Raw genomic sequence first — 15,383 nt, forward strand, 5'->3', positions numbered from 1 at the left:
TAAGAAGAGCATTATTGTAAACCGATAATTAATTTGCTATAACTTATCCTTGGTACCAAGCATGGTTGCAGCATGTCCTACATACAATCCCTTCCATCAAAGTAAAAAAGTAATTGTATTCACCTACTTCTTTTAACTAAAAAATTAGTGTGTAAAATATACGTGAAAATTAGATAAATTTATAATTCTTGCATTCATTTTTAATGAAAAATATACGCAAAAAGCACATTCATTTTGGACAATATTAGTTTTAGATTGAATTGAAAAAAGTTTCTCTAAACCAAATTGAAAAAAAACTGTCATTTAAACATATCGTAAAGCCACCATACTCAGCTCAGCCAGTTCTTTATCTAAAGCCAGTTGTTTTTGCCATTCGGAAAACAAGGAAGAGGTGACAATACTCTGTCATTTTGTTTGGAAGGCATATCTGTGGTAGCTTCAATCTTTTAGCGAAAGAGACATCTCGAACGAGGAAGTTGAAAGTGGTATTGAGTTTTTCTCTTTTGGTAGTCTGGTTCGTGAAAAACATGTCAAATTATGCTCCTTTTGTTTCCGAACTTCCTTTGTGCTTTGTTTTTGTTCTTTTTTTCTTTGTTTTGTTTTTTCTTTTTTGAAGTGCGGAAGGAATTTTCTGATAGTTGGATCTGGGGTCTTATATTCTTATTGGCTTTCGTTTTCTGGGGTTGCGTTTGATTGTAGATTTTGTCTCATTTACTGTCTTATACATGTTTCAGGTCTACCGGAATTTAGACGTTGCCTTAAGAGAAAAACGGAGGCAATGTTGCCTCAGAAGCTAGCAGAGGAAGCAATAGTTTCCAACTTTAGCGAGACAGAGCATGAAGGGAAGGAGCAAGAGAAAGAGGAAGACCATTCCATGTTTAGCGTCAAGACCTTTCTCTGGCATGGCGGCTCCGCCTGGGACGCCTGGTTCAGCTGCGCTTCCAATCAAGTAAACTCACTAATTTGTCGATCTGCGTGAAAGAGAGGCACTGCATGTTAGCATAAACAAAATTATTAAGCTAAACAAATAAACAAATACGTAGTGGAAAGTAAAATAAAGAATTTAGAGTTACCTCCCATCATCTTTGCTTAAGCGCTTTAAAGAACTTCTGAAAACAAAATAATAAGAGGTATTTTCTGACCTATGCCTTCTGAATGTCGTACTGATAGATATCTAGTACACATGCTCTTTATTTATAGGCTAGATTAGGGACTCTCAAAATTGGTATACACCGTAATTATTCCTCCTATCAATAAATAAATAATTAATTAATTGAATTGATTTGATATCAATTCACAAATTAATGCCAATGAACATTAATTTGATTTGATTCCATTGGATAATTTAATTGTATTAAATTACCGCACACATTATATACAATTTATTATTAAATATAATAAATCATATACACGTGGCATACAGGCCACATATAGAAGATAAAAAAAATTTACATTCTTCCACTTGGCCTTTATGACATGTTGTTAGGTTCTTTAGCGTAGCTAACTACTTATTGAATCCCCTACTCGATTAAGAAATGTTTCACATGAATCATAGCGGTAAGACCATTATATGATAGGCCATCCCTTTCGTGTATTACAATGTGTAATAGTCCTTATATAAGTACCATATGGGTAATTTGTCTTTATGAATGAACTTCCTATAAGTTATTCGGGTCCTACTTTAATTTTATTCTCATGGATAAGATAACAAATGTGCACAAAACTTTATAACAATAACTTGATGTCTATAGACTAATTAGAAAGAACTAAATACAAAACAAATCAATGAACGCTATATGCTCTACATGACTTTTAAACAGCTTTACTGGTAAACCTTTAGTCATAGGATCCTCAATCATCAATTCAGTACTTATATGCTCAATAAACACTTCATTCCTTTTGATATTCTCTCTCACACAAAGATACTTGATGTCGCTATGCTTACTTCTGTTTCCACTTTTATTATTCTTATAGAAGAATAAGTCATCACGATTATCACAAAAGATCTTGATTGGTCTTGCAATAGAATCAACAATTTTGAGACCACCAACAAAATTTCTCAACCATAATGCATGTGTAGTGGCTTCATAGCTGGTAGCGATCCAACCGATGATTTAAAAATAGGAATTTGGTTTTACACTTAATCGGTTTTCACAACTACGTGGATTTTAATATTTTTAACCACTCGCAATAGTACGGGACTTTGTAGTATAGTACTAAGGAGGGTATCGTACCACAAGGATTGGAAGGTTGTTCAATTTATGAAGTACCTAAAACGTTACCTAATTTAATTATGAAAAAGATGATTTGTTTTGTTCTAACACTAAGCTAAACAAGTAAAAATGAAAAGTCTAAGAATAAGGAAAGTGTAGGGCATTGATTTCACTCAATCCTTAAGCACATGGTATATTGTATTCCTCTCGGATTTCTTTCACAAATGCAATACGAGCGCGTAATGATTGTCAATCACACGACGACCTCAATATGAAATTACTTTAGTTAATGACAATGATAAACCATCTATTCATACACAAGTCATTCAACTCAAATCTAGGGTTGAATAATTCATGCTTCCTAGTATGGATTATAAGGTCTATTAATAAGCATACACATTCATGGAAAAAGCATAAATCATATTAGTTCAACACATAATCTCCACCTAAGCTTACACTAGAATGGAAAAAGAGTGTGGAGAGATATGTGTTCCCTAGCATGAGTTTATCAAATTCACATAAATTATGTCATAAGCACCATTACACAACCATCCTTAGGTTATGTAATCATCACACTTATATGGAAATCCAAGAACAACACAATCTACCCCATGGCCCTTAGAGAGAGTTCATCAACACCCTACAACTAAATTAGCTACTCATGGAGTTATGGAATTCTCTTATAGAAGAAGAAGAACCCATTACTCTAGAGGATATAAAAACTACAACCCACACTAATAAGATGTAAAAACTACTAACTTTGATTATTGAATCTACTTTAACAACTAAAAAGATACTCAAAAACAAGCTTTAAGGAAAAGAAATTCTAAGTAGAACATTAGAGAACAAGCTATGGGCTCTGGAATCTAAGGATTCCAGAATTGTTTTCAACATAAAATAACACAAAAACAAAAGGAAAAAGAAGAAAGAAGTGCTGGAAATGTAAAGAAAATAGTAAGAACACTTGAATGAATTAAACTCCAACTTCACTTTACTATAAAAAACGAATTTAGACTAAGTTATAGCACAAACATACCTTGAAAATAGCTCCCTGGAAAACATGAAGAAAAGAGTGCATCACTTGGATGCACAAAAACTCAAAATACACTTTGTCAACTAAAACTAACTATATCCCTAACCCATACGTCCATCCTCTATTTATAGAGGATTTGGTACAACAAACTTAGCTCTAACACTCATTCTCAACCGTACAAAATAATGGTGACAACTTATGTTTTGAACCGCACAACTTGAGGATGATTTTGAGCCACACAAAAAGCTGCCGACATCTGAAGATCTTTCTGAAATATCCGAAGTCGATCGATCGAATTGTTTTGCCTTGTAGATTTCGATCGATCGACATTTCGATCGATCGATTGTTTCACTCAATGTAATTTCGATCGATCGAATATACTTGATCGATTTTCTTCTTCTAGGCAGGAACACTTGAACTTCACATATCTTCTTTAGGCTTATCTTGTTGACTTTTTTCTTGTTTTCAATTAAGACCTAAAAAAGAGATGAAACACTAAAACATACTAACACGTTATTTAACAACACAAACTAGGGTTTAACATATGTAAATTAAGGGGCTTTGAATGTAAACATTCAACGCTTATCAATAGCACGCAATAAATTCTGTCTCCATTGTAGATGTAGCAACTTTAGTTTGCTTGTTGTTTCTCCAGGATATAGTTCCTCCAGCAAGAAGAAAGATATACCTTGAAGTAGATTTCTACAATCTACACATCCAGCAAAATCTAAATCTGAATCTGAATATCCAACTAGCTCCAAATGGCCAGTATGTCTATATGTCAAACTGTAGTCCTTAGTTCCTTACAAATACCACATGGCTTTCTTTGCAGCTTTCCAATGTTTCAATCCTAGGTTGCTTTGATATCGACCTAGCATTCCAACTGCCATTGCAATGTTAGGTCTAGTGCAGACCTATGCATACAACAGACTGCCGACTGCAAAAGCATATAGAATATTCTTCATCTGCTCTTGTTCCAATGCATTTTGGGGACATTGATCATTACTGAATTTATCCCTTTTAATGATAGGTGCTATAGAAGCCGAACAGTTCTTCAGTTTTGAAAAATTGAATTGACTTCTAAAAATAAAGTGTGTGCATAAGTGTCAACAAAAATTAAAGCACAGCGGAAAGTAAATGACACACAGATTTTTGTTGATGAAGTGGAAACTCAGTTAAGAGAAAAACCACTCTGGGGCAGCCAACCCAGGAATTCCACTATTCAGAAGACATAGCTAGATACAAGACAGTAACACTCACATGTACCGATGCAGTGGTCGTACCTTGATCTCTGACGTGTAACCCAACACGAACGCTTCCCAACCAGGTTCACCTACCTGAAGGGGTCTTCAATGGAACTCCTTACCTTAGAGCCAACCTCTAAGATAGACTTTGGTTTACAACACAGCACACTTGTAAAACGGCTTCAGAGGAAATATCACGTCTCTGAGCAAGTGAGGAATTCACACCAAATTATTGCAGTTCACAATGCCTAGGGAGGCGTCTGAACATGCTGGGGGCTCAAATGTATGGGGTCCAGACGGATGCAAGTTAGCACAGAAACTTCTCGATACAGTATGGGGTCCGGACGGAATGAACACTTCGTCCGAACGGATGATGCTGGTCTGTCTAGTGTCCGGACGGGATGACACGTCGTCCAGACGGATGGATCAGTGGACAGATAGGCGTTCGGACGGGATGGCTCGATCGTCCGGACGGCTGACAGGGAACTTGAATTTCTTCTGACTTGCAGACTCTGAATAGTGGAACCCCTGTTTACAGCATCTTTACACTTAAGTAATTTTGTCCAAACACAGAATGAGGCCAAAATACTAACAAGTTTGAATCTCTCTAAAACCTTTTCAATTTAGGCCTTTTGAGACAGTTTTAGTATTATTTATTTTCTGTCTCTGTGAATCTCTATGCCAATGATATAAGATGCTTCACTCAAATCTTTCATTTCAAAATTTTTAGAGATGAGCTGTTTGGTTTCTTCTAGCAAACTAAACCATTACTTGCAAGCAAAATATCATCTATATATAAGACAATAAAAATGGCTTTACTCCCACTGACCTTAAGGTATATACATTAATCAACAAAGTTAGGTAATAACCTTGTGAAATTTGATATACTAAGTGTTATCATTTAGTTTGCAAGCTTTTTAAGTGTTATTATCAAAACCTTCAGGTTGTGTCATGTAAACCTCATCTTCAAGATCACCATTTAAAAAGGCCGTTTTCACATCCATTTGATGTAACTCTAGATCAAAATGAGCTACTAATGCCACAATTATCCTAAATGAATCATTTATTTGATATTGGAAAGATGGTTTCATGATAATCCCTGTCTTCCTTTTGTGTGTAACCCTTGGCTACAAGTCTAGCTTTATATCGTTCAACATTACTGGAAGCATCCTTCTTAGTTTTGTAAACCCATTTGCAGCCTATGGCTACAGCTCCCTTTGGTAAGTTAATGAGATCACAAACTTGATTTTCAGCTATGGATTCCATTTCTTCCTTCATGGCATTTAACCATAATGTGGAGTGATCTCCACTAATGGCTTGTGAAAATGATTTTGGATCATCCTTAGGTCCAACGTTAAAATCGGACTCTTGGAAGTATACAACATTATTACTAGGGATTGCTGGTCTCCTTATTCTTGAGGACCTTCTTAATTCTACTTCCTTTGCATTTTGCAATAATTGAGTAGACTCATTTTGAACCTGTTCCACATGACCTGGTTGTGACTCAGGATAATCAAATTGATTTTCTTGTTCCAGATGAGCTGGCTGTTCTAGAACCGATTGTGGCTCAGGATAATCAAATTGATTTTCCTGCTCCACATGAGCTTGCTATTCTAGAACTGATGCTCAGGGTAATCAATTTGATCTTCCCTAAATACAATCAATCTTCCTCTATGAGAAGGAGATTTGGCCAACTTCTGTTCTTCCTCCAATTCTATTCTTTGTGGATGAGTATTTCCACTAAGTTCAGCATCCTCTAAAATTTTTGCATTTTTAGACTTAACAATTTTAGCACTATGAGAAGGACAATAAAACCTAAAATCCTTTGGAGTTTACTGCATAGCCAATCAAATGACTGTTGGTTGTCTTTGGGTCTAATTTCTTAATATTTGGATTAAATCCCCACTTCAACAGGAGAATCCCTTATGTGTAAGTGATTTAAACTTGGTTTCCATCCATTCCATAATTCAAAAGGTGTCTTAGGAACAACCTTGGATGAGATCCGGTTTAATACAAACATAACAGTTTTTAAGGCTTCATTTCATAGAAATAAAGGTAGCTCAGAATTACTAAGTATGCTCCTAACCATGTCCATAAGTGTGCGATTCATTCTTTCTGCTACACCATTTTGTTGTGGTGTGCCAGGCATTGTGAATTCAGCAACAATGCATTCTTCTTTAAGAAATTGTGCAAATGGACCTATCATTTATCCATTTTCTATGTACCTTCCATAGTACTCTCCACCTCTATCAAATTTTACGATCTTGATTTTCTTTTTATTTTGTTTCTCTACTTCTCTACCATATAGGTCTTGAAAGCATTTAGTGCTTTAGTCTTATCATTTAGTAAATAGAGATACATATATCGTGTATGGTCATCAATAAAAAATATAAAAATATCTTTGACCATTCAGGCAGGGAGTAGGAAAAGGTCCATAGATATCTGTGTATATGATTTCAAAAATCTTAGAACTCTTTTTGGCACATTTAATAGTTTTGTTGGTTTGCTTTCCCTTTAAGCAATCCACACAAGTACCAAATTTAGTAAGGTCAAGAGTTTTTAAAACTCTATCATTTACTAATATTTTGATTCTCTCTATGGAGATGTGTCACAATCTCCTATGCCATAACAAAGTGGAGTTCTCATTCATAAGGTTCCTCTTTGTGCCAACATTAGTATGCAATGATAACTTGTTTCTTTCAAAGTTGGGATCTAGATCAATTTTGAATAAACCATCAATTTTGATTCCACCACCAATAAAATTTCCACCTTTAAAAATACTAAAGGTAGAGTTTATAAATAAAAAACCAAGACCAACAATATCCAATTTAGAAACTGAAATCAAGTTTCTAGAAAAACATGGAATGCAAAATACATTATCTAGATCCAAAACATATCTAGTTTTCAAAATTAATCTAAAAGTCTCAACTGCCTCCACACATGAAAACAATATATTTTTTGAGTAGACCCATTGTTCATTGCTTGCTGGTTTCTTTGTGTTGAGAAAACCCTGCATTGTATTAACAATATGGATTGTAGAACCAGAATCAGTCCACCATGTATTACAAGGAGCCTCAATAAAAAAATATTCACGACATACTAGAGGTATAATATTATCTTCTTTTTGAGCCATCTTTGATACTTTTGACAATCCTTCTTCATATGCCCATTTTTCTTGCAAAAAACAAGTGTCCTTATTGTCATATTTCTTGATTGACAACTTTTTTTCTTTCTTGAAATGTGGGGCATTCTTGTCTCTCTTAGTCATTCCTTTATCATGAGTAGCCACAAAGTGAACACTTTGTGGCTTCTCATGCTTTAACCTCACTTTATCTTGAACACACATGATCAGAAATTCATTTACTGATAATTTATCCTTCTGTGTGTTATTGGATATTTTAAAAGGAGTATATTTAGAAGGGAGAGAGTTCAAGATGAAATGAACCAAAAATGACTCAGATATATCAACTTCTAAGGACTTTAGTTGAGCAGACATGTCCCTCATTTCCATAATGTGCTCTCGCACACTTCTAGAATTGTCATATGTTTTGCTTGAAAGCTTTTTCATGAGGGTGCTAGCTAAGGCCTTATCAGAACTAACAAACTATTCTTTAACAGCCTGAATGAACTCTTTTGCCTTATGGCATTCTGGGATAGAACTCCTAATGCCCTTAATGACGTGAGATTTCATGAACATAAGACTTAAGCGATTAGATCGCTCTCACCGTTCATGCTTTGCAATCTCTTGTGGCCTACTTATGTTCGTGAGGGCGGGTGGTTCTTCCACACGGAGCGCCAAGTCAAGTTCCATACACCCCCAAAAAAAAAAAAAAAAAAAAAAAAAATCTTTTCATTCAGATAAGTTATTTCTATTTTGCATTAGAACAATACTTTTAATAACATCAGTAGAAATAACTACAATAATCAAGGAAAATTAAAAAAAAAAAAAACTTTAATTCTATGAAATTAACCTTATTTTAAATTAACCCATGCTAAGTTAATAGTAAATTTTAACCTACCTATGGGCAAATATTACATCACGCATGAAATTTATTCTTTATCAACAAGACTAATAAATTTAAACATTAATAAATGAAATTCTCCGTGCCTGTGGGCCTAAGAGAAATTTTACTTTTAATGCTAAATTTGTTATCTCATTTTAATCAAGTCATAAAAATAAAAAATTTTCCTGAGGGGATAAGTAATTAAATTTATGAATTAATTACAACATCGATGTTAATTTTTCCTTATGACGTTAATGTGTATAATCGTGATGCAATTATCATTCTAAAATTTAGATGCCGAGGCTCTCCCAAAATTATTATGATAATTATGACTTCATTAACATCTAATAACTGTATAGATGCCAAAAATAGTCCCATGAATAAAAAAAAAAAGAAAAAAGAAAAACCAATATGAAGATGGGGTAAACGATATTCTCTATGGTACAACCAAGTTGGTTCCTAGGAAAGTGAGGGAGGTCATAAAGGAAACTTTTAAATCCTAAGACTTTTCTTAAACAGAACTTTCTTAGACATTGTATTCTTGGATAACACTGTAAAGTTTGACACTTTATGGACCTGATGGTTTAGATTTTGGCACTTTATGGACTTGAAGGTCCCAACTTCTAATCTCACATGAGCCCAAATATATATATATATATATATATTCTTTTTTTTTTTTTTTTTAATCTAGATGGGCTACTTAGTAGGTTGGGCTTCTGTGTCAGCCCACTTTAATGACCCAATTTTTTATTTATTTTTTTAAATCTGGATCGGGCTTGGGTTAAAATAAACCCATACCCAATAGCCCAAAACACTAGACCCGAAATATAATGGGTTTGAAACCCTACCTGGATTAGAGCCAATTCCTTATGTTCCAACCCAAAAAAGTTTTAAAACCCTAGCCGCTGCCACCCTTCCTCATGCTTAGCCCCATTACCAACTTATGCAGCGGCCACGAAGGGCCTCTCTCCATCATCGTGACTAGCGGACACTCCTTACACGGAACGACGCTAGCCACGAAAAGGGTTGCCGCCTACTGCATGCGGCAAAACGCTTTCATCTTTATGCAGCCTTTCGCCAGTGCTGAATGTGAGGGGCAACGGCTAGTTTTGATATGGTGGGTTTCACGACAAAAAAAACATAGTGGATTGAGCGTACAATGTGGAATATGGTTTCATGCTTTTCACAAGGTAAAATTTGGTTACAGAAATTACTCGATTTAATAATAATCATGCAAATTGAGAATTAAAGACAAAACTTAATGGTTAACAAATTGGCATAAAGGTGGTTCTGTTACCCCACATGTTAGCATAAATTATTTTGCTAAACAAATATGAAGCGGAAAGTAAAATAAAGAATTTTGGGTTATCTCCAGCCATCTTTGCTCAAACTTTAAAGAATTTTTTAAAACAAAATAATAAAAGATATCTTTTGACTTATGCCTACTGAATGACGTACTGATAGAGTACACATGCTATTTATTTATAGGTTAAGTCAGGGATCCTCAAAATTGGTAGACACCATAATTGTTCATTTTATCAAGAAAAAATTGACTTGATATCAATTTACAAATTCATGCCAATGACAATTAATTTGATTTGATTCTATTGGGTAATTTAATACACATATCGTATACCATTTAATAATAAATCATATACACATCTGACATATAAGCAATGTATAGAAAATCAAGTCTTACGATCGAGCACTGATCTTTCCTTCTTGTAAACGATTGACTTTTTTGTACGTCTGTGTTTTCTCTGCAGGTAGCGCAAGTGCTTTTAACACTGCCCTACTCTTTCTCTCAACTGGGTACGTTTTCAGGCGTCTTGCTTCAGATATTCTATGGATTGCTTGGGAGCTGGACGGCGTATCTAATTAGTGTACTCTACGTAGAGTACAGAAGCCGAAAGGAGAAAGAAAACGTCAGTTTCAAGAACCATATCATACAGGTCAGTTTTGCTTCTCAGAACCACCACCACCACTTATTCCTAATCAAAAACCAAACCTCTAGGAAGACCTGGGAAAAAACAAAAAACACTCTGATAAAGATTACTGTAGCCAAAACCCTTCAGTCTTTAACTGTTTTGGATTGCAGTGGTTTGAAGTGCTTGATGGTCTTCTGGGTCCGTACTGGAAAGCAGTGGGGCTTGCTTTCAACTGCACTTACCTCCTCTTCGCATCTGTCATACAGCTTATAGCTTGTGCAAGGTAAGATCTTTCAATCAAATTTCTCACTCAATTGGGGAAAATCTGAACCGTGTTTTGTTGGATATGAACTAATTTTTGTTGCTAACTTATGTGAGCAGTAATATATACTACAACAACGACAATTTGGACAAACGGACATGGACATATATCTTTGGTGCTTGCTGTGCTACCACAGTGTTCATACCTTCCTTTTACAACTACCGGATTTGGTCTTTTCTAGGCCTTGGAATGACCACTTATACCGCCTGGTACTTGGCTATAGCATCTATTATTCACGGGCAGGTAATTGAAACCAGTTCTACTGATCTTTTAGCCATTGTCATTAACTTTGAAGAAATCTAAAATAAAATAATGAAGGCGGAAGCAAGAGAGAGAAGAGAACACAAAAAATTACAGGTGGTTCGTTGTTAGATACCTACGTTCACCACTATGAATTAGTCCTAAGAACTACATTGTGCTGATTGACTTATTTGTCTACAATACAAAGGTCCCTATATATAGGGTTTAGAGTAAATACAAAGTATGGTAATCAAATCACCATGATTTGATGAGTTTTTTTATTACAAACTCAAGGTGAAAGATTCTGGAAGCTTGAGTTTGAAAATAGAAAACGGATTTAAATGTAGCTGAAGTCAATGGTTGGATCAAAACGGTGTTGGCTAGAAAGGCTGAAAGTGACGGCCAAAGAACAGAGACTATCCATTAAAAGAATCCTGTGAGGGGCCGCCGCAACTAACAATTATGGTCGGAGATCGAATGGAAACTAGCTGTAAATCCTATGAAGAACCAAACCACATTGTGTCAAGATTCGCTAATGATGAATAGCGAGAAAGGCAGAAAGAGATGGCCGGAGAACGGAAACTATATGTTAAAAGAATTTCATGAGGGGCCAAATCACAACTTACAATGATGGTTGGAGTACGGAAACTAGCCGTTAATTTTGTAAAAGGCCAAACTACATTGTGTCAAGATTCGCCAATAAATTAAGCCGCATATCAGAATAAAATAGGGCCAAAAATCTGAAAAAGGAGGGTTTTTTTTTTTTTTTTTTTTTCATCAGATTACAAAATCAAATACAAACGCATAAAGTCCTAACAAGGAAGCAAAACCCAAATCCCACGTCTCCACCGATGTACGTAGTAACAATTATGCTAGAACCTCCAACCCAAAGTCAATGAATTCTAACATCGACCAGGCAGGCACCACCAAGAACACAATTGAGTTCTTAAATTGCCGCAACAGGAAACCTAAAGTGACAGAAAGAAGACCACAATGAATGAGTGCAAATCACAACTCTTTCTAACAATCGCACGGCAGCAACACCGTGTAAAAAACTGGAAAATAAAATAAAATACTAGAGTCCACAGAAAAGTGGCTTTGATACCATGAAGAAATCTAAAATAGAATAATAAAGGCAGAAGCAAGAGAGAGAAGAGAACACAAGAAATTACGGGTGGTTCGGTGTGAGATACCTACGTTCACTACTACGAATTAGCCCTAAGGATTACATTATGTACATTGACTTGTTTGTCTACTACACAAAGGTCTATATTTATAGAGTTTAGAATAAATACAAAGTGTGGTAATCAAATTACCATAATTTGATTATAATTAACCCTTTAGTAGAAAATATTACAATATCAACCGAATATGAAAATATATTCTGACAAGCTTGAAGGAGTATTAATTTCTGGGTTGTTCTTGATATTTCCTGATAATTTTGGGGTTGATTTGTTATTGCAGACAGAGAATGTGCAACATTCGGCTCCAACAAAGCTAGTGCTCTATTTCACTGGAGCTACCAATATACTTTACACGTTCGGTGGTCATGCTGTCACTGTGTAAGCTTATCTTTTACCCCCACCGTATTATTATTATCCTCTTTTACTCTTCTTTCACTTGTTTCTACAGACTACACGGCTTCTGTCTGAAGCTTTTGCCGGCCATCTCGGTGTTGGCGAACCACAAACAAAATCATGCATTCTACTTTTGTTTGCTAGATAGGAAGCAACATTAATTACCCCCTCCATCCTTTTATCTAGGAAATATGCACAGTAAAATGTCTTATGCTCTCGATCTAGTTTAACCATGTGAATTATATTCTTTGACTCGGCTAGATTCTGACCTTTATCACCTGGACCCCTTGTCTTCATCTGTAGGATAATAACCCTCTTATTGGCTAAATATTTTTTTTTTCCCCTAATCATGCCATTGGCTAAAGCAATTAGAGTTACCAGCTGCCCCAATTTCACTTAATTTAAATTTAGGTAGCTTAAGAGATTAGGGAATTGGTTTGGTAAAACTTTGAGGAGGTTTTTTTTTCTCGTAAAAATATTATGATTTGAAATAAATATGAGAATAGTTGGGTTGGTATCTTAAGCTACCCGCTACCCGACGCAGGTAGGCCCGCAGCCCCTCTCTTGAGCAAGGCACTTTGTTAAAAACCTTTTTAACCTAGAGCTGATTCCAGTCTCTGTCATGGGCTTATAAGAGTTGTTTTGGGATAAACGCTAATGATTAATTAATGTTTAATTTGAAAATGAATGTTTGATCGATGTCGTAAAAGCAAACTATAGGAAAGGTGAAGGTGAAACAATTACACGATTTTACGGGCGGGTAAAATTTACTCTGATCAGTGAAAGTGAAATGTGTGGGTAAAATAAATGTTTCAGGGAAATTATGCACGCCATGTGGAAGCCTCAGAAGTTCAAGTACATTTACCTAATGGCCACACTCTACGTTTTCACTCTAACGATTCCCTCGGCCGTTTGCGTTTATTGGGCGTTTGGAGATGAGCTCCTCAACCATGCGAACGCCTTGGCTCTCCTCCCCAAAACCCGCTTCCGTGACGCCGCCGTTATCTTGATGCTCATCCACCAGGTATTAATTAAGTTCAGACTACTAAATCAAATTCTCTAACGATAGAGTGTTTAATAGATTGAGTAGCTAGGAGGAATTTTATAGAACACATTTGTAAGAAAATGAACTTTGTCCTTTCGTAGAAGTCTAACATTGTGCTATATTTTATGGAATGTGTGCAGTTTATAACATTTGGGTTCGTATGTACGCCGTTGTACTTTGTGTGGGAGAAGGTGATAGGGATGCATGACACGAGGAGCATATGTTTGAGGGCACTAGCAAGGCTGCCGGTGGTGATACCAATATGGTTTTTGGCAATAATCTTCCCGTTCTTTGGGCCTATAAACTCCGCCGTTGGGGCTCTTTCGGTCAGCTTCACCGTCTATATTATCCCGTCTTTAGCACATATGCTCACCTACAGAAAAGCCTCTGCCAGGCAGGTAAAAAAAAAAATAGAAGCCTTTTTTCTGCATCCCCACTTGCCCGTGCTGCCCTTCTGGGATTGGCCCTTTTCCCATCTGGGCAAGCTGTATGCTTTCGTTATTTATTTTGGTGGGCATTCCCTCCCACATTCCACAGCTGCTGTGCCCACATAAAAGAGAGAAACAGAGAGGGATTTAGGTTGACCTTTGTTTTTGACTGTTTTGCAGAATGCTGCAGAGAAACCTCCATTCTTTTTACCAAGCTGGACTGCTATGTATGTGTTCAATTCGTTTATTGTGGTGTGGGTTCTGGTGGTAGGGTTTGGGTTCGGTGGATGGGCAAGCGTGACCAACTTTTTGAGGCAGGTTGACACATTTGGGCTCTTTGCCAAGTGCTATCAGTGCAAGTCTCCAGCACCGCCTGCACCGGCAGCCGCCATGCAGCACTGAGCTAACTCAGATCAATTTGACCCACACACCCGCCAGCCTGTGCCGCATGTGATGGCTAGCTTCCACCACCTTCCAAAGCTGCCGCTGGTCATATGTTGTGCTTTGCTTCCTTCGGGCAACCATCACCGGCTTGTGGTCTTCACGCTCCAACAAGTGGCCTCCGCCACGGCAGTATTTTGTTCATTGATTTTTTTTTTTTTTGGCTTTCCCTAGTTTTCTTCGGGCCGTTAAAGTTATCTCCACCATATGCTTCATTTTGACCCTCATTAGTGTCTTATTTGCTGCAATGATTTACCTTTGCGTATGCTACTTCAGTTATTTCTTTGCTAGGCTACAGATTGAGTTATTGGACTTTTCGAGATTTGTGGCCATTCTTGCATCTTGAAGATGCACCATTCGTTGTGCGCCTTACCAAATCGCCTTAATAGACAACCATTTTTCTTGGTCTATGTACCAAGAATATATCGGGCCGCGTCATTTATATGATGTATTCCCTTTTAGTTTTTGTTTACCACCACAGATGAGATTCATTGGGTCTCTTTGTTAGGTTGTCCAGTCCTATGTTTTTCTTTATTGATGCACTTAAAAAAAAAAAAAAAAAAGGAGAAGAAAGACTTGAATCTACTTAATTAACTTGTAAATACTTTTAGTTCCTTTTTTTTAATCATTTTTTCGTTGCACATTTTCCTCATATTAAGGGCTAGCCTTTCAATAAAGAAAATGTGGTTTTGTGTTCCCATTGAAAGTGGGATTAGGATCATAACTCTATTTCAAAGAATTTCACCATACCACTACAAAAAACTTAGTTTTTAGCCACTTGCAGTTAGCCACGTGGATTAAAGTCATCCACGTGGCTAACTATTAGCCACGTGCAGTTAGCTACGTGGGTTTCGGGTGATGAATCCGGTTGTTGTTAAATGTACATTTAGAGACGTGGCTTTTATATA

General features: G+C 36.3%; 1 protein-coding gene across 1 annotated transcript; it reads left to right on the forward strand.

Moving 5' to 3' along the window:
* Nucleotides 1-248: 248 nt before the first annotated feature.
* On the forward strand, nucleotides 249-14,898 carry LOC133874021 (auxin transporter-like protein 2). Its single transcript, XM_062311848.1, has 9 exons — nucleotides 249-485; nucleotides 735-949; nucleotides 10,261-10,446; nucleotides 10,593-10,705; nucleotides 10,804-10,987; nucleotides 12,449-12,546; nucleotides 13,378-13,585; nucleotides 13,747-14,004; nucleotides 14,215-14,898. Exons 2-9 carry the CDS (start codon nucleotides 779-781, stop codon nucleotides 14,434-14,436), a joined length of 1,440 nt encoding a protein of 479 aa, XP_062167832.1. The 5' UTR covers nucleotides 249-485; nucleotides 735-778; the 3' UTR covers nucleotides 14,437-14,898.
* The last annotated feature ends 485 nt before the right edge of the window (nucleotides 14,899-15,383 follow it).

Source organism: Alnus glutinosa, chromosome 7 (assembly GCF_958979055.1).
Source record: "Alnus glutinosa chromosome 7, dhAlnGlut1.1, whole genome shotgun sequence".
In the NCBI taxonomy this organism is placed as follows: Eukaryota; Viridiplantae; Streptophyta; class Magnoliopsida; order Fagales; family Betulaceae; genus Alnus; species Alnus glutinosa.